Below are 19,881 nucleotides of genomic sequence, written 5' to 3' on the forward strand. Positions count from 1 at the left end.
AGAATGTAACTGTAAAAATAAAAATGAAAAAAAGATTTTAAAAAGGAGTTGATAAAATAAGAGATTGGTTGAGAAAGGAAGGAAAAAAAAGTTGAAAGACTAAAGAGTCATGGGAAAAAAGCCATGAATTCTTTTTTTTAAAAGATTTTATTTATTTATTTATTTGTTAGAGAGAGAGAGCATGGGCGAGAGAGAGTGAGCGAGAGTACAAGCAGGGGGAACTTCAGGCAAAGGGAGAAGCAGGCTCCTTGCTGAACAAGGAGCCCGATGCGGGACTCAATCCCAGGGCACTGGGATCATGACCTGAGCCGAAGGCAGCCGCCCAACCGACCGAGCCACGCAGGTGCCCCAGATAATGTATTTTTTATATCTAGATGTTTCATTGGATCTTTCTTATATCTTCATTTTCTCTAATTATTGTGGCCATGTTTTCCCCTGTCTTTTTGAACTTATAGAGCATTTTTTATTTTTTATTTTTTTAAATTTTTAAAAAGATTTTATTTATTTATTTGAGAGAGAGAGACAGACAGAATAGTGAGAGAGGGCATGAGCAGGGAGGAGAGGGAGAAGCAGGCTCCCCGCTGAGCTGGGAGCCTGACATGGGGCTTGATCCCAGAACCCTGGGATCATGATCTGAGCTGAAGGCAGACGCTTAACAGACTGAGCCACCCAGGAGTTCCTACAGAGCATTTTTAAAAAGATTTTATTTATTTATTTGACACAGAGAGAGAGCACAGCACAGGGAGAGGGAGAAGGAGAAGCAGAGGAAGAGGGAGAAGCAGACTCCCCACTGAGCAGGGGCCCGATTCGGGACTCGATCCCAGGACCCCAGGATCATGACCTGAGCTGAAGGCAGGCACTTAACTTATTGAGCCACCCAAGTGCCCTAGAGCATTTTTATAATCACTGCTTTTATGTCCTTGTTTGTTCCATCACATTATTATTTCTGGATCTGTTTTTATTGGTTGATATTTTTCTTTTTTTTAAAACAAAGTTGTTGAGGTTTTATTTACCAGTAGCTTCTCTCTCTTCTCCCTGGCAGCCACTGTGCCCTTTTCCACACTCTCAGATTCAGAAGAGGACTTCTCTGACCTCATCAGTGGTAATCTTATGGGAGTAGAGGTCTGCGGAAAGAGCTGCCACATATTAGTGTGCCTCCTCTGGGGCCTACAAGTCCAACCAGGCCAACCTTTCCTTCAGCAGATGTTCCAGAACTTGCCTCACTTACTTTGTCTCCCATTTAAGACTGGCTTTGATCTCCCTGATGGTGACATGGCCATCTTCCCTGCAGGCAGCAACACCTAGTGTGATCTCTGTTGAACTCAGAACAGAGTGATGAGGTAAGAGCTACCCACAGGGATGACGCTGAAGCCAGCGCCTTTAGTTACTTAATGGCCCTGATCAGGTTGTCTTGGCTGATATCCTAGGCAAATTTTCTTCTTTCTTTGAATAGCTATTGATATAGGTCCTCCAAAGTTCTCCAAAGAAGTTTCATTTGGACCTTTCTTATATCTTCTATTTCAGGGGAAATGGAAGGGCCAGGCACACTGTGATAATTTGTATCCCCAGCATCTCAGACCAAAATCGTTTTTCAGAAGTCAGAGGATCCACACCAGTGGTGGCACACGTGTCCTGGAACTGTACTTGGAACTTGAGGACTCTTCTGGATCTTCTGCTTGTGCTTGCTAGCAAATGGCCCCAGATTGGTCTTGAATACATTCAACTCCTTGACATCGGGGCCAGTGATACTCAGCCAAGACAGTCCCTCGCTTCTTATAGCTGGCCTTGGCACACTGGCTCTATCCTTGCTATCAGCCAGTGGGCCACCCTGCTGCCAGGACCCTGGGTTTCTGCATCCCTTGATCCACCACTGGCCTCTATTGACTGATTTTTATCCTGTTTATGGGTAATATTTTCTTGCTTTTTTTTGGATGTTTAGGTTTTTTTGAGTCAGACATTGTGAATTTTACATCATTGGTTGCTAGATTATGTTGTATTCTTTTAGATAATGTTGGATTTTTTCTGGTGTGCTGTTAAATTTCTTGGAATCAGATAGATCCTTTTGAGGCTTGTATTTAAATTTTGTTAGAATAGATCCATAGCAATCTTTAAGGATTTTATTTATTCATTTGCCAGAGAGAGAGAGAGAGAGAACACACAAGCAGGGAGAGCACAGGAGAAGCGGGCTCCCCGCTGAGCAAGGAGCCTGATACAGGACTCAATCCCAGGACCCTGGGATCATGACCTGAGCTGAAGGGAGATGCTTAACCTACTGAGCCACCCAGGCACCCCTGGCTCTCAGTTCTATTCCATTGATGTATGTCTGTCCTTAGGCCAGTACTACACTGTCTGGATTATTATAACCTTTTTTTAAAAAGATTTATTTATTTATTTGACAGATTGAGTACAAGCAGAGGGCGGGACAGGAAGAGGGAGAGGGAGAACAAGCAGGGCCTCCATTTTAACTGTTTTAAAGTGTAGAATTCGGTCACATTAATTATATTCACAATGTTCTGCAACCGTCACTATTATCTATTACCAAAATTTTTTTATAACCCCAAACAGAGACTACCCACTACGCAATATTTTTCCATTTCTCTCACCCCGAAGCCCCTGATAACCCCTCACCTACTTTCCATCTCTGTGAATTTGCCTATGTCAGATATTTCATATAAATGAAATCATACAATATTTTTCCTTTTATGTCTGACTTCTTTCACTTAGCATTATGTTTACAAGGCATATCCATGTTACACCATGTATCAGAACTTCATTCTTTTCTATGGCTGATTAATATTCCATTGTATACATATACTACATTTTGTTTATCTATTCATCTGTTGAAGGACACTTCGGTTGTTTCAACCTTTGAGTATTGTGAATAATACTACAGTGAACATTAGCATACACGTGTTTGTTTGAGTCCCTATTTTCAGTTTTTCTGGATATATACATAAGAGTGAAATTTCTGGGTCATATAGTAATTCTATGTTTAACTTTTCCAGGAACTCTAATGCAGACTTTTAAAAATATAGATTGAGGGGCGCCTGGGTGGTTCAGTCGATTAAGCGTTCCACTCTTGATTTCAGCTCATGTCATGATCTCAGGGTTGTGTGATCGAGCCCTGTGTAGGGCTCCACACTCAGCGTAGACTCTGCTTGAGAGTCTCTCTCCCTCTGCCTCTGTCCCTTCCTGCACTCATGCTCTCTCTCAAAATAAATAAATATAATCTTTAAAATCTAGGGTGTCTGGGTGGCTCAGTCGGTTAAGTGTCTGCCTTTGGCTCAGGTCATGATCCCAGGGTCCTGGAATCAAGTCCTGTGTAGGGCTCCCTGCTCAGCAGGGAGTCTGCTTCTCCCTTTCCCTCTCCCCCTCCCCCTTGCTTGCTCTCGCTCTCTCTCTCTCAACTAAATAAAATCTTTTTTTTTTTTAAGATTTTATTTATTTGACAGAGAGAGACACAGCGAGAGAGGGAACACAAGCAGGAGGAGTGGGAGAGGGAGAAGCAGGCTTCCCACCGAGCAGGGAGCCTGATGCAGGGCTCGATCCCAGGACCCTGGGATCATGACCTGAGCTGAAGGCAGATGCTTAACGACTGAGCCACCCAGGTGCCCCATCAAATAATTAAAATCTTTAAGAAAATAAAAAAATAATAAAATCGGGGCGACTTGGTGGCTCAGTTGGTTAAGCGACTGCCTTCAGCTCAGGTCATGATCCCGGAGTCCTGTGATAGAGTCCCAGACTGGGCTCCCTGCTCAGCAGGGAGTCTGCTTCTCCCTCTGACCCTCTCCCCCTCTCATGCTCTCTCTCTCTCAAATAAATAAATAAAAATCTTTAAAAAAAAAATAAAATCTGTATCTATATAATATATAAAAAATCTAAATCTATATATAGATTTTAAAGATTATAAATGTATATTATATATAAATAATATATATGTATAAATTATAAATTATATGTTATATAAACATATATATTGATGTGATTCCCCTCCTTAAAACCTTGTAATGCTTCTCAATTTAAACTTATTATAAAGTTATAATAAGGGTGCCTGGGTGGCTCAGTTCGTTAAGTGTCTGCCTTTGGCTCAGGTCATGATCCCAGGGTCCTCGGATTGAGCCCCACATCAAGCTCTCTACTCAGCGGGAAGCCTGCTTCTCCCTCTCCCTCTGCCTGCCACTCCCCCTGCTTGTGCGCACGCGCTCTCTCTCTCTCTCAAATAAATTAAAATTTAGAAATGAAAAAAATAGTTAAAATGGTAGTTTTCATCTTTATATATTTTATCACATTAAAAAAAGAGATTGCTTTGGCAGCTGTGAAGAAATCAGACAAAGGTAAGGTTACTGCAGGAGTCTAGGTTAAAGATGATGTTCTGTTTACCATTATAATTTCACTCTATCCTTCTCTGGAAGTCAACCTATATTGACTTATTAACTGGCTCCTAGGCCCTCAGGCTTCTGGTTGAACTTGGCTAATGCGCAGCACCAGCAAGAGATCAGAGGGTGGGAGGATCTCAATCTGCAGGGTTGCTGTGGGCACCTATGGCAATTGATTACAGGTCACAGCTCCTGTCAGGCAGCCCTCTCCACAAAGCTCTGTGTGTCTCTCTATTCTAGGAATGGCTCCCTTCCCCCATTCCTTCCTTCTAGGGGTAAAGTGGCCACCACCTGTATTTCCCTACACCAGTTTATTAGTTTAATAGTTCCCTTATTAAACTTCTGTAGAACACCCAACTTGAGTGTGCTATTAGTTTCCTGCCTTAGACCCATTTGGATGTAGTGGACAGAGCAACGAATATATTTGGCAGTAGAACCTTGAGGTTTTGATAGATTGGATGGTGTGACAGACATGGTCCTGGCTCTCAGAAAAGTTCTAATAAATTGGGGGAGGCAGGATGACACAGTCTAGAAAAATAAAACAAAACATGATTCAGGCTCATACCAGCTAGCGATAGTCCAGCTATGGACTCAGGTGCTAAGGGGGTTGGAACTGGCTACTCAATGCACTGATCCAGATAGTACTAATGAACTATTTCCCTATCTCAGGGACAAAACTGACATTTCTCCAAGCTCTCAGATATGCAGGGGAGAAACCAAAGGAGGTTGGTTGTTTTCCACAGAGGAATTAGAAAAGTGAGGTCTCAATGAAGCAGTGGAAATTGAGGTTTGGAAATCCCAGGAAAAGATCTATTCAACTGGGTGAAAGGTCAGGATGCAGACACTGACTTGCAATGGCTCAGCCCTCCCCATGGGACAATCTGGAGATGTTCAGGCCTTAGGGTTAATTACGTAATACCCGGTTCCATCCACTAGTTGGCCTCCTGAGCCCATTCTGTCCCTGAAGCCATGTATGGGCTAATTGGGGGCGATTTCTCTATCATAGACCCTACACTACTTCTACCCCTCCAACTATTTCCCCATTTTTCCTCTTTTCCCTGAATGCCTCTCATCTACCATGGCCCTTCCAGCTGCCGAAAGGCACGCATTAGCCCTACATCCCTGCTAGTTGATCAACCATCTCAGATCAGGTTTTCCTGACTCATACTGGAAATCCTTAATGTCTTGCCTGCCTTGCTTATTTCCCTTTGATCAAACATGGAGAATTCTGACTGGGGTGTAACTCCCACAACATGACCCTTAGATCTTGAGTCCCTGGACCCGTTCTCTGAGGCCTGCTAGTTGTTTCAGCTCAGCTTTCAGACCAAGGCCTTTTGTGGGCCAGTACAGTAAACCTTCTTTCTTACCACACCCACTTTACGCCCACAGGAAGCACTTACCCACCCCATCTTAGTCTCTTCCATGCTGTAAGGATCCAGGCACCTTCAGAAATTCACAGCTTCTGGATAGCTGTATAATCTCAGACACATTACTTAACTTCTGTATGCCTCAAGTTCTTAGCCCATGCCGGCCATAGGGCAACACTCAGTAAATGTTAGTTGTTGTTGTTATAATTGTATTTTTAAAATATCAATATGTTCATATAACAGGTATGACCCACTTCAAATTTGAGTCTAAAAAAATCATGTTTCTCTCTTTAAAAAATTCTGAGTCTAAATTCAGTTTATTTTTAAAAGATTTTATTTATTTTATTTGAGAGAGAGAGAGTGTGTGTGTGCAAGTGGGGGAGGGGCAGAGGGAGAGGGAGAGAATCCCAAGCTGACTCCGCGCTGAGCACAGAGCCCCATGTGGGGTTCAATCCCATGACCCTGAGATCAGGACCAAGCCAAAACCGAGAGTGAGACACCCAACCAACTGAGCCACCCAGACACACCTAAATTCAGTTTATTTTTATACCTGTTTTATTTTAGCTTTCTTTTCTTTTCTTTTTTCTTTTCTTTCTTTTCTTTTCTTTTCTTTTCTATTAAAGTAAGCTTTATGCCCAATTGGGGCTTGAACTCATGACCCTGAGATCAAGAGTTGCATGCTTTACCTTGTGAGCCAGCCAGGTGCCTCTATTTTAGCTATTTATTTCTTAAGTAGTACACCCAGAAAAAATTCCCAAAAATGTCAAAAGGCTCACCACTTCTCCTATTCACCCAGTTCACCTTCCCATAGACAGCTCTCTTAACAATTCTTTCCTTAGATATAAAATATTTCCATCACCATGAAAAGTTCCCTTTACCCCATTGCAATCAATCCCCTTACCTAACACTTAGCTCTATCCAACCACTGACCTGCTTTCTGCCACTGTGATTTTGTGGGTTTTTTTTTAGAATTTCATATAAAGGTTAGAGCAGAAATAAATGATATAGAAACTTAAAAAACAATAGAACAGGTTGGTGAAACCAGGAGCTGGCTCTTTGAAAAAAATCAATAAAATTGAGGGTTGCTGGAGGGGAGAGGGGTGGAGGGATGGGGTTACTGGGTGATGGACATTAAGGAGGGCATGTGATGGGGCGCCTGGGTGGCTCAGTTGTTAAGCGTCTGCCTTCGGCTCAGGTCATGGTCCCGGGGTCCTGGGATCAAGCCCCACATCGGGCTCCCTGCTCAGTGGGGAGCCTCCTTCTCCCTCTCCCACTCCCCCTACTTGTGCTTTCTCTCTCGTTGTGTCTCTCTCTGTCAAATAAATAAATAAAAATCTTAAAAAAAAAAAAGGAGGGCATGTGATGTAATGAGCACTGGGTATTATATAAGACTGATGAATCACAGACCTATACCTCTGAAACCAATTCTACATTATATGCTAATTAATTGAATTTATTTATTTTTTTAATGATTTTATTTATTTATTTGACAGAGAGAGACAGCGAGAGAGGAACACAAGCAGGGGAGTGGGAGAGGGAGAAGCAGACTCCCAGCTGAGCAGGGAGCCTGATGCGGGGCTTGATCCCAGGACCCTGGGATCACAACATGAGCTGAAGGCAGATACTTAATGACTGAGCCACCCAGACGCCCCTAATTAATTGAATTTAAATTAAAAAATGCTTTTTAAAAAAGATTTTATCCATTTATTTGACAGAGAGAGAGAGAGAGCACAAGCAGGGGGAGAAGGAGAAGCAGGGACCCGATCCCAGGACCCTGGGATCATGACCCGAGCCGAAGACAGATGCTCAACCAACTGAGCCACCCAGGCACCCAATAAAAAAATGTTTAAAAAATTGATAAACTGGGGCTCCTGGGTGGCTCAGATGGTTAAGCATCTGCGTTCGGCTCGGGTCATGGTCCCAGGGTCCGGGGATCGAGTCCCGCATCGGGCTCCCTGCTCGGTGCAGAGCCTGCTCCTCCCTCTCCCTCTGCTATTCCCTCCACTTGTGCTCTCTGGCTCTATCTCTTTGTCAAATAAATAAATAAAATCTTTAAAAAAATTGATAAACCTCTAACCAGACTTATCAAGAAAAAAGAGAAAGGACTCAAATAAATAGAATTTGATATAAATGGCATCACAGTATGTAGTCTTTTGTGTTTGACTTTTTTTTTTTTTAAGATTTTATTTATTTATCTGAGAGAGAGAATGGGAGACAGAGAGCATGAGAGGGGAAGGGTCAGAGGGAGAAGCAGACCCCCCACTGAGCAGGGAGCCCGATGTGGGACTCGATCCCAGGACTCCAGAATCATGACCTGAGCCGAAGGCAGTCGCTTAACCAACTGAGCCACCCAGGCGCCCCTGTGTTTGACTTCTTTCACTTAGCTTCATGTTTTTCTTTCTTTCTTTTTTAAGGTTGATGATGCCGACAGTAGGTGGATGTGAGACAGGTTGGGTCAGGGAGGCCCTTGAGAAGAAAGGCAGGTGCAGCCCACCAGACAGAGACAATCCTTAGCAGGACTGGTGAGCAGAGGGCGTGGCCAAGGCGAGGGCGGCTTCTCTCCAGCCACTTCCAACCTTCCTTTTAGTACCTGCATCTGGCGGGGCTGCCCCATCTTGCACAGCCTCCTTCTGACCTGCGCTGGTGGCTTGGGCGGCAGGGGTCACTATGGGCTCTCGGTGGAGCCATGGCCTCCATGAATTCATTTGTCCAGTGACAGCTAACAAGTGAAGAACTGAGGGTTCTTCAAAGATGGCTCTCAAAAACTTTGAAACATAGTTTAGACTCTGAAGAACCTGTGGAGAGTTTCGATTTATTTTTTCCTGGCCCCCAGCAACACCCTCTCCCTCTGCTAACTCCTTAACCAGTGTTTTTCAAATTACAAGATGCAGCCTATTAGTGGGTCATGATGGGCATTTTTTTTTTAAGATTTTATTTATTTATTTGACAGAGTGACAGTGAGAGAGGGAACACAGCAGGGGGAGTGGGAGAGGGAGAAGCAGGCTTCCCACCAAGCAGGGAGGAGCCACCCAGGTGCCCCATGATGGGCACTTTTTTTTAAGTAGTCTCCACCCCCAGTGTGGAACCCAACGCGGGGCTTGAACTTATGACCCTGAGATCAAGACCTGAGCTGAGATCAAGAGTAGAATGCTTAACCAACTGAGCCACCCAGGCACCCCATGATGGGCATTTTTAAATAATGAAATACAGTGGAATAAAAATACCAGACACAACATGGAAAGGATATGTATGTTTTGAAAGATGTTGTTTCCAATACATGTGTATGTGTGAAGTTACAACATAACATGTATTTCTCCTTGTGTGTCTCAATCAAAAAATTATGAAAGCCACTAACATTGATATTTCCCCTGGGGTTGTAGCCTCTTCAATCTTCTGACTCTCATTAATAGTTCCCAAACTCTAATGAGCAAAAGAATCACCTGGGAAGCTTGTTGAAACTGTAGTTCCCAAGCCCTACCTACCTCTAAATATATTCAGTATCAGAAGGCTGGCGTGAACCCAGGAGACTTCATTTTTTTAAAAGATATTTATTTTATTTATTTATTTATTTATTTATTTATTTATTTATTTGAGAGATAGAGAGAGCACAAGCAGGGTGAGCAGCAGGCAGAGGGAGAGGGAGAAGCAGACTCCCCACTGAGCAGTGACCACCACCCCCCTCCCCAACTGATGCGGGCTCGATTCCAAGACCCTGGGTTCATGACCTGAGCCGAAGGCAGATGCTTAACCTACTGAGCCACCCAGGTGCCCCAGGAGACTTCATTTTTAACAAGCTGGAGATGACAGTGTAAATGGTCTATGGACCCCAGTTTGAAAGGCCCTGCTTGACCTCTCCTTGGCCAATTTCATCCACAGCCAAGAGTTCAGCGGTATCCTCTACCCTGAGAGTTGAAGGCAGATTGACAGCCTGAGTTTTAGACAACTGGTTATTTTCTGTGTTCTGTCACTAAATTGGCTTTTCTGCTTCTACCTTCCGCACCCTCAGATCCTGCATGTCCATGTCAGATCATCTCCTTTCCCTGGTATTTTTACTGTCTTCGTTTTGCTTCTATATTTCTTCCTGTGCCTTTGCTGGTCTTCTTCCCATACTTCCCACCTCTTTAATGCTATTGTTTCTTAAAGTCCTGTCCCTGTCCCTTACTCCATCTCACTGTATACTCTTTCCTGGCTAACTTTCTTTCATGATTTCACCTGTTACTTCTATTTGGCTAACTCCAAACTACTTATCTTCTATCTTGACCTCTGTTCTCTGTTCTTGCTCATATTTCCAACTTCCCACTGGACTTCTCCACCTGGCTGATCTGAGTTACAGACAGCTCACATTCAGGTGTAGAAACCCTATTAGTTTTGATCACTTATTAGTTTTGAATATTTACTGATTACAAAAATAATTTTTAAATCACCCATATTCTACCATCCAAACTGTTAGCATTTTTGTTGTATTTCCTTCCAATGTTTGTTTTCAGCATAGTTTTCTTCCATATTTTTTCCTCTAGAGAAAGTTTACAAATATTCTATCTACAGTCTTTCATGTTTTTGCTCCACAAATCTGAGACCATACTATACATAGTCTCATATCCTGCATTTTTAAAATTTTACATTCTATCCAGAGCACTTCCTATGTCATTAAAAGCATTTTTCCCTGGATTCCAAAATCTTGTGACATCAATTTTAAAATATCATGAAAGAAAATTTAAAATACTTCTAATTTTTTTCCTATAATATCACCCACCCCATCAAATGATTTCACGTTTTAGTGTTTCTTTTCAACTTCAATCTTTAAAAACATCATCACTGGGGCACCTGGGTGGCTCAGTCATTAAGCGTCTGCCTTCGGCTCAGGTCATGATCCCAGATCCTGGGATTAAGCCCTGAATCGGGCTCCCTGCTAAATGGGAAGCCTGTTTCTCCCTCTCCCTCTGCTCTCCACTCCCCCTACTTGTGCTTGTTCTCTCTCTCTCTCAAATAAATAAATAAAATCTTTAAAAAAAGATAAAAACTGAGGTAACTGAGGTAATAGGATAGATACAGTTTTAAATATTGTTTTCTTTCACATTATTTTGCAAACATGGTTTCATGTTTCTCCATGTTCTGGTAGCTGTAAGCTGTTTTATACTATTAAGTGTTTAATAATTTAATCACCTGCTGACATAAGTGTTTCAGTACATACAGATTTTTTTTTTTTTTTTTTTTTTTTTTTTGCTATATCACTGGGTTTTAAGTTTCTAGGTGAGGGTTTGGGTCAAAGCATACCAGTTGACTCTTGCTAAGTATTACCTAAGTGTGCTTCTAGAAGGATTAAATCAATTTACCCAGCCACTAGCCAGGTTTGGATGTATCTTTTCCCAGGGCTTTGACTGGCGTTGGGTATTTAATTTTTACTTGGTTTAATGGCTGTTAATTGGGACCACACTATACATATAGTCTTTAATTTGCATTTCCATAATTACTGAGGAAGTTGAGTCTTTAAGATATATATATATTTACTGTTTGTATTTCCCCTAGATGCCTGTTCAATTCAAAGCAACAGACATACTCTGAGTGTCGTCTATGGGCCTAGAGCTGTGTGCTTCCCTCAAGGATGAGTGCCCTAACAAAAATGACCTTTTGGGATAGGGTGGGGGAGCCAGGTAGTATAGAAAATATATAATTAACTTTACTCCATTGGTGGAAGCACAATACCAGCAGGCAGTTTGGGCAAAGTCCTGTGGGTGGAAGACAGAGAAGGAAGGGTTTGACTCTGTTTGAAGCAGGTTAGGCTTTTGCAGGTCAAGTGCTTTAGAGCTAAGGCCAAACAAAGAGTAAGATTTGTCCAGATGAGAAGATGTCTGGAGAGATAAAACAATGTGGAGAGAGGTAAAGGGGTTGAAAAACATGAAATATAGTATTAGTGTAATGGAGTTGTGACTTTCTAAAGCTAAAATGTGAAACACTGGGACGCAAAGGGATGATGGAACATTGGCTGGAAAGGAAGAGTCAGGGCTAATCTCAGGATTCTGACCTTTGCCCTGAGAATTTTTTTGTTGTTCTTAAAGAGGAATGGCATGGGGCGCCTGGGTGGCTCAGTTGGTTAAGCGACTGCCTTCGGCTCAGGTCATGATCCTGGAGTCCCGGGATCGAGTCCCGCATCGGGCTCCCTGCTTGGCAGGGAGTCTGCTTCTCCCTCTGACCTTCCTCCCTCTCATGCTCTCTGTCTCTCATTCTCTCTCTCTCAAATAAATAAATAAAATCTTTAAAAAAAAAAAAAGAGGAATGGCATGAACTAACTTGTGTTTTAGGAAGATATTTCTGGAAGCTAATGACAGATGGATCTGGAGACACTGGAGTCTATAAGATGAGCATATCTATGTTTTACCCACTTATCAAGGGTCATAGATAGGACTAAGGGTAAGCTTTTTAGGTAGTATGCACATTAACTCTTTATCTTAAAACTGTTCCCATTTTATAGCCTTCCTTTAAATTTTTTAAAAATTGCGGTAAGATATATGTAACATAAAATGTACCACCTTAACTATTTTTAAGGGTGTAATTCACTATTGTTAAGTACATTTCACATTGTTGTGCAACCAGTCACGAGATCGTGACATTCTTTTAAGTTAATTTAGTTCAGTTTTATTAAAAAGAAATTGAGGGGGGCGCCTGGGTGGCTCAGTCGTTAAGCGTCTGCCTTCGGCTCAGGTCATGATCCCAGGGTGCTGGGATCGAGCCCCGCATCGGGCTCCCTGCTCGGCGGGAAGCCTGCTTCTCCCTCTCCCACTCCCCCTGCCTGTGTTCCCTCTCTCGCTGTGTGTCTCTCTGTCAAATAAATAAATAAAATCTTAAAAAAAAAAAAAAAGAAATTGAGGGACGCCTGGGTAGCTCAGCTGGCTGAGCGTCTGCCTTCAGCTCAGGTCATGATCCCAGGGTACTGGGATCGAGCCCTGCATTGGGCTCCCTGCTCAGTGGGGAGTCTTCTTCTCCCTCTCCCTCTCCCTCTGTGCTTTCTCTCTGTCAAGTAAATAAATAAAATCTTTAAAAAAAAAAAAAAGAAATTGAAATTTGTACAAATTTAACTTTTTTGGTAATAATTACTGATGGCTGCTTAACACTTTACATTGTATAACGCTCTTTAACATATATGATCTCATTTGATCCTCATAAACATCCTTCTAAGGTAGATATTATCCCCATTTTACAGATGAGAAAGCTGAGGCCAAGAGCCAAAAGACCAGACAAGCTTGGGGGGTGTGTTTATCCTGGAGAAACAAAGAGCGTCACCCAGATTTATAAGCTGAGGATTTCACCCATCCAATCAGTCATGCAGCAAATATTATCTGAGTACCTAGTATGTGCCCAGTGTTAGGAAAATGATGTTGAGCAAAATAGACATATTCCCTGCATTTATGGAGCTCAAGGACTAGTGGGGTAAACAGGCATTCATCAAGAAATCATAAGGGGCGCCTGGCTGGCTCAGTCAGTGGAGCATGTGACTCTTGATCTTAGGGTTGTGAGTTCAAGTACCACACTGGGTGTAAAGATTACTTAAAAATAAAATCTTTAGGGGTGCCTGGGTGGCTCAGTCAGTTAAAAGTCAGACTCTTGATTTCGGCTCAGATCATGATCTCAGGGTCCTGGGATCGAGCTCCCTATCTGGCTCCGTGCTCAGAGGGGAGTTTGCTTGAGATTCTTTCTCTCTCCTTCGGCCCCTCCCCCTGCCCCTGCTTGTATGTGCACATGTGGGCATGCTCTCTCTCTCAAATAAATAAATAAATCTTAAAAAAAAAAAAAAATAGGGCAGGGCACCTGAATGGCTCAGTCAGTTAAGTGTCTGCCTTCGGCTCAGGTCATGATCCTGGGGTCCTGGGATGGAGCCTGCATTGGGGTTCCCTGCTCAGTGGGGTTCTGCTTCTCTTTCTCCCTCTGCCCTCCCCCCTGCTCCTGCGTGCTTTCTCTCAAATAAATAAATAAAATCTTAAAAAAAAAATAAATACCACTTCTTCCGAAAAACCTTTAAAAAATAAAGTAAAATCTTTAAACTTCACAGGGAAAGACAATGTAAAATATCCTCTTTTGAGAGCAGCTCAGGACCACATATGCTTATGCTATATGCATTTGTAAACCTTCCAAAATGATTCACCCTGACATTTCCATGTGTCTGTCTAATCCACAATATCCTTTCCTTGACATTATATGATTTGTATATTGACCCCCAACCTTGTGAGGTAAGCAGGCAAGTATGACTGTCTATATTTTACTGATGAAAAATTCGAGTCTCAAAGACTCGATAACTTGCCTAAAACCACATGACTAGTTAATGGTGAAGCTGGGATTTGAATCCAGGTCTTGTAACAGCTAGATTGTTATTCTTGTAGTATTCATTCTTCCATCTATTCATTCCTTCATCAAATATGCACTGATCATCTTCTGAGTGTCAGCCTACATAGGGAGCAGTCAAGAGCCACAGAAGGGTTTGAAGCAGGAAAGCAGCATGATCCAATTTAGATTTTTTTTTAAAGATTTTATTTATTGGGGCGCCTGGGTGGCTCAGTCATTAGGTGTCTGCCTTTGGCTCAGGTCATGGTCCCAGCGTCCTGGGATCGAGCCCCACATCAGGCTCCCTGCTCAGCGGGGAGCCTGCTTCTCCCTCTCCAGCTCCCTGTGCTTGTGTTCCCTCTCACTATCTCTCTCTGTCAAATAAATAAATAAAATATTTTTTTTAATTAAAAAAAAATAAAGACTTTATTTATTTATTAGAGAGCATGAGGAGAGCATGAGCAGGGGGAGGGGCAGAGGGAGAGGGAGAAGCAGACTCCCCGCTGAGCAGGGAAGCCCTACACAGGGCTGGATTCCAGGCCAGGACCCTGGGATCATGACCTGAGCCAAAGGCAGATGCTTAACCAACTAAGCCACCCAGGTGCCCCTCCAATTTAGGTTTTAGATGAGAGGGCAATGATGGTTTCCAAAATATGGTCTGGGACCACCTACTGGGTCTGAATCTCTGGGATTGGGGCTCAGGAATGTCACCATCAGCCAGGTTTGGGAATTCCTTTCCAATTCTAATGCAATGAAGAGAGAGAAGCACTGTATTAGAGAAGGAGGTGGTGCAAACAGTTAACATGACTAAGGTAGGGGCTGTAGTGAGAGCCAACCAGGTGAGAAGTGATGAAGTACAGGGACAAAGTGATACACTTGAGGATCATTAGAAAGCATGGGCAGGGGGCGCCTGGGTGGCTCAGTCGTTAAGCATCTGCCTTTGGCTCAGGTCATGATTCCAGGTCCTGGGATCGAGCCCCGCATCGGGCTCCATGCTCAGCGGGAGGCCCGCTTCTCCCTCTCCCGCTCCCCCTGCCTGTGTTCCCTCTCTTGCTGTGTCTCTCTCTGTCAAATAAATAAATAAAATCTTAAAAAAAAAAAAAAGAAAGAAAGAAAGCACGGGCAGGACAGTGGCTGAGGTTCAAAGAAGTAGAGCTGGGATTCCTGCCTGGGGCCTCAGGCTCTGGAGCCTGTGCGGTTTACTGCACATAGACTTTTATAACCATGTCCCGATTTTAAATATCTATATTTACATCTCTTGGCCCTTGTTTTGCAAATCTCCATCTTATTTCAAACTGCCTTCAAGTCTTGTATTTCTCCCTCACTTTCATAAAGCCTAGGAGAGACGTTAGGGACAGACAAGTAAGGCCTTAAAAGCTTTAAAATATTTATTTATTTGGGGCTGGGTGCCTAGGCAAGGAAAAAATAGATTTGATTAAACAAGCACAAACTCTGGGAGAGAATAGTAAGATACTGGAGAGATGCACTGCATCTCCTCTTCTATAAGCCCTAGAAGGCCTCCAGAAAACCTGAAGACAATAATCCCAAAAGCCCAGAGGGTGACCGTATTTCCTCTCCAAGGTTATTACTGGGTTTCAAGCTGGAGCAGTTCAAGAATTCAGGAAACTGTAAAGAATCCACAACAGCCTCAGCTACCATCTCCCCTAACATCAACATCAACAACCTTGACAATAAAATTTTTTAAAATTCAGGGCACCTGGGTGGCTCAGTTGGTTAAGTGTCTGCCTTCAACTCAGGTCATGATCTCCGGGTCCTGGGATGGAGCCCCGCATCAGGCTCCCTGCTTAGGAGGGCATCAGCTTCTCTCTCTCTTCCGCTGCTCCTCCCCACTCTCTCTCTCTCTCTCTCTCTCAAATTTTTTTTTTTTTTTAAGATTTTATTTATTTGACAGACACAGCAAGAGAGGGAACACAAGCAGGGGGAGTCGGAGAGGGAGAAGCAGGCTTCCCCCTGAGCAGGGAGCCCGATGTGGGGCTCGATCCCAGGACCCTGGGATCATTACCCGAGCCGAAGGCAGACGCTTAACGACTGAGCCACCCAGGCGCCCCAATAAATAAAATCTTTAAAAATATATTAAAAGTAGTCTCCTTCCCACCCGCAACCACAGACCTGAAGAGGGCAGATGGGACTATGGGGGATTCGTCTGCATCCGGGGTCTGGGTTTCCCAGGGTCGCAGGGAGACGAGAAACTGACACCCGAATTTCTGAATGCAGGCATCAGAGGCTGAGGACGCCTCCACTCTCCCCTCACTGCCAGGTAGGTCAGGATTAAAGCGCACTCAGCCAAAGGCTGTGGTTGGCAGTACAGGGGCTTAGCCAAGCAGGTGGGCGGGAATGGAGGTGTGGGAGAAAAGGATGAGAAAGTGGGTGTGGTGGGATCCTACCACTGGCATTTGGGTTGGGGTGTGAGAAGCACCTGGGGGAGGTGCCCTGGAGGATGACCAATCAGAGAGCGGGTTGCGGCCCAGAGGCAGGACAGGGGCGTATCTTGGTCGAGATTGGATAACGGTCTGGAGCTGGGAGGGGCCGCGCGCCGCCCCGTCCCACAGCTCTGCAATTCAGCTTCATATACCGCAGCGGCGGCGGCGGTGGAAGTCGTCTGACTGTGGCGCACGTGCCGGAATCTGACGCTCCTCGCTTGCCGCGGAGTTCCTTGCCTGGGAGTTCCGCGTGCGTTTCGTCCTGCCCCAAAGTTCGCTCCATCCTCGGTGCCCCAACCTCTTGCCCAGCTTCTCAAGCTCCGGACCTCGACGTCTGCAGAACGAAATGGTCACAGCCATGAATGCCTCGGACGAAACAGAGCAGATATTGCAGCCTTACAACTTCGAGCTGTTCCAGGACATGAGGCCCCTTTTGGAGGAGTACTGGTGAGACCTGGGGAAGGCGAAGGGCCGTGCCAGGGTCCTGACCTTGATGACTGCTATGGGGGGGGGGGGGGGGGGAGACACTGGATGCCTGCAATGATTTTCTTAAAGAGCAAAGGTATCGGGCTCCTCTGTACTGGCTCCATATCCCTGTTGTCCAAGGTGCAGTTAGCGTGGCATCTCAGAGATTAGACCCGGAGGAAAGAAAGAAAGAATGAGAGAGAAAGAGAAAAAGAAAGAGAGAGACAGGAAGGAAGGGAGGGAGAAAGGAAGAAAATGGGTTGAGGAAAGTAGGAGACAGAAACCCAGGGGAAAGAGTGTAGTGAGAAATGATCTCTGAGGAAGGGGTTGATCTGAACTCCTACTCCCACCCACCTTATAGACGACTCTCCTCTGTCCTTTGTGGCCGTGTGTGCAGGCGTGCGGGCATAGTGCTGGTCCCAGGGACAGTCTGCCTTTACATTTATCACGCTATTCACCAAATGCTCCATTGTCCCCGCTGTGGAGAAGGAGACACAGGCAGGGAGCTCTTTCAAGATTTCCCCAGGCTCTTTGACCTTGCCCTAAAGCTCCTCAGAGGTGTTTGTGGGCTGACTTTGTGCTCCAGCCAATTTACCATAACCCAACCAGGCAGAAACTATTGCCACATTCTTCTTATACCAGACCTCTGGGTTGGTTCTAGGCATGGGCACAGCAGGTGTCACCCAATCACAATTCCACTGAGAGCAATAATCACAGAAACCTTGAACACAGCCCCTGCCCTGCACTAGGTACTTTATATACCTTAACACTGTCAGGAGAGGAGTGCTATTTCTCCTTTATAATAAGGAAACTGAGGCTCAGAGAACTAAGTAGTTTTTTCCCAATGTCACACAGCTAGTAAGTGGCAGAGCTGGGACTCCAACCCAGAGCACTCACCTTGAGAGACCAGTGGGCATTCCTGTAACCAGCACCCACCCATAAGCCCATCCCCTCTGCCTTCTGCCTGCCAGGGCAACCTCATTCCTCATAGCTCTGGTCTACCTGCTACTCATCTTTGTGGGGCAGAACTACATGAAGGCACGGAAGGGCTTCAACCTGCAGGGGCCTCTGATCCTTTGGTCCTTCTCCCTTGCACTCTTCAGGTAAGACCCCCCTCCCCCCAATCTCCACTCCCTGCCTATCCTGTAGACCCTAGACCCTCATTCTATCCCTAAAACCTTTCTGGAAACCCCAAGTGAGTCAATGCCCCAAGTTGCCCTCTAACTCTTTCCCTAGCCCATTCCCTCAGCTCCAGCTCCCTCCCCAGCTTCCATCCTCCTCCCACATTACCCTGTTTACTTTCTTCCCCAGGCCCCATACAAGCAGCCTCTGCTCTCTCTCATGAGTCCTCTTGTGCTCATGGAGTCTGTGTACTTTTAACAATTTTCTCCAGCCTCTAATGCTCTCAGAATCTAACACCCTCTCCCCCCCCAAAACAAAACAAAACAAAACACCCTCTCCCAAGACCTTCCAATAACTTCTGTAGCCCCTCCTTCCCAGATTTCATTCCCCAAACTCCTTCTATCTCCCCAGTCCTGTTGCCCATCCCCTCCCACGTTCCTACCCATCCCAAGAACCATAGTCCCTAACTCAGTTTTCAGTCCCATCCTCCAGCATTCCCTGGTCCTTCCCCAGCCCTAATCTCCTCTAGATTACAGGTTGGATCCTGGCCCCAGGATCTCAGAAGCTGTGACCCATTCTGCTGGAAGGGGGAAGTGGTGGAGCTTGGGACAGTGACCTGCCAGGCCACGGGGGAAGGGTGAATTGGTGCCTGGGGATGACCCTTACACCCTTTTCCTCTATCCCATTTCAGTATCCTGGGGGCACTGAGGACATGGGGCCATATGGCTACCCTGCTACTTAAGGGGGACCTAAAGCAAACTGTGTGCTTCTCCATCTTCACCCACACTCCCATAATCAGATTCTGGTCCTGCCTCTTTGTTCTCAGCAAGATCATTGAACTTGGTGAGTGGCAAGTCTTTGTCTCTCTGGTGCCCAGTCAACGGCATCCCTCCTCAGGAACCCCCCCACACCTCCCCCGTCACATGGAGAGTCCCTTCCCCACCCCTGGGTCCTAACACCTCTTACCCAAGCCCCTCTTTAAATTATTTGCCACAAAGGCCCTTGTCCATGCCCTGAGAATTCCCCCATGTCCCTATATCCATCACGGAGGGTGGTGCCAACTGGGTGGTATGCCAGCTCTGCCTCCCCATCTCCCAGGAGACACGGCCTTCATCATCCTGCGTAAGCGGCCGCTCATCTTTGTGCACTGGTACCACCACAGCACAGTGCTAGTGTACTCGAGCTTTGGATACAAGAACAAGGTGCCTGCAGGCGGCTGGTTCATGACCATGAACTTCGGTGTGCATGCCATCATGTACATCTACTACACTCTGAGGGCTGCCAAAGTAAAGTCCCCCAAGTGGTTACCCATGCTCATCACCAGCCTGCAGATCCTGCAGATGTTTATGGGAACCATTGTTGGCATCCTAACTTACATCTGGAGACAGGAACAGGGCTGCCACACCACAATGGAACACTTCTTCTGGTCCCTTGTCTTGTATATGACCTATTTCTTCCTCTTTGCCCATTTCTTCCACCAAACCTACATAGTGCCCAAAGTCAAAGCCAAGACCAAGAGTCAGTGAAGGGTTGGAGAAAAAGGAGCCCCAGGCTCTCTCCCTGCCAAGGCACCAAAGGGTTGAGCTTAGGTTTGGGAGAATAATTAAGATGCCTTCCCTGCATGGTTTTTCCCATGGGATCTGTGCCCCAAGGTGGCAGGAAGTGATGTCAGACAAGAAGTGTCAGCTGTGGGTGGGGTGTAATCTAGTACTTTGATGTTTCTATTTTTAATGTGAAGGCCAAGCAAGCCCTGGGATGGGGGTAGAACTGAGAAGGATTTCCAGAGCTGAATTTATA

At 45.0% G+C, this 19,881-nt stretch overlaps 1 protein-coding gene and 1 pseudogene across 1 annotated transcript; one reads left to right on the top strand and one right to left on the bottom strand.

Annotated features, from left to right (window-relative positions):
- Nucleotides 1-1,071: 1,071 nt before the first annotated feature.
- On the bottom strand, nt 1,072-8,357 carry LOC116643911 (annotated as a pseudogene).
- An 8,486-nt stretch (nt 8,358-16,843) lies between these two features.
- On the top strand, nt 16,844-19,610 carry ELOVL3 (ELOVL fatty acid elongase 3). The gene is made up of 4 exons (XM_032423116.1): nt 16,844-16,944; nt 17,934-18,065; nt 18,776-18,927; nt 19,183-19,610. The coding sequence occupies exons 1-4, from the start codon at nt 16,844-16,846 to the stop codon at nt 19,608-19,610; spliced, it is 813 nt and encodes a 270-aa protein (XP_032279007.1).
- Nucleotides 19,611-19,881: the final 271 nt, after the last annotated feature.

The sequence above is a fragment of the Phoca vitulina genome, unplaced genomic scaffold (assembly GCF_004348235.1).
Source record: "Phoca vitulina isolate PV1807 unplaced genomic scaffold, GSC_HSeal_1.0 scaffold28, whole genome shotgun sequence".
In the NCBI taxonomy this organism is placed as follows: Eukaryota; Metazoa; Chordata; class Mammalia; order Carnivora; family Phocidae; genus Phoca; species Phoca vitulina.

Bases quoted from the DNA above. Each gene is read 5' to 3' on its own strand.
- ELOVL3 (XM_032423116.1), top strand. From the start codon at position 16,844: ATGGTCACAGCCATGAATGCCTCGGACGAAACAGAGCAGATATTGCAG. The intron at 16,945-17,933 runs GTGAGACCTGGG...TCTGCCTGCCAG, and splicing joins CCCCTTTTGGAGGAGTACTG to GGCAACCTCATTCCTCATAG. The intron at 18,928-19,182 runs GTGAGTGGCAAG...CCCATCTCCCAG, and splicing joins CAGCAAGATCATTGAACTTG to GAGACACGGCCTTCATCATC.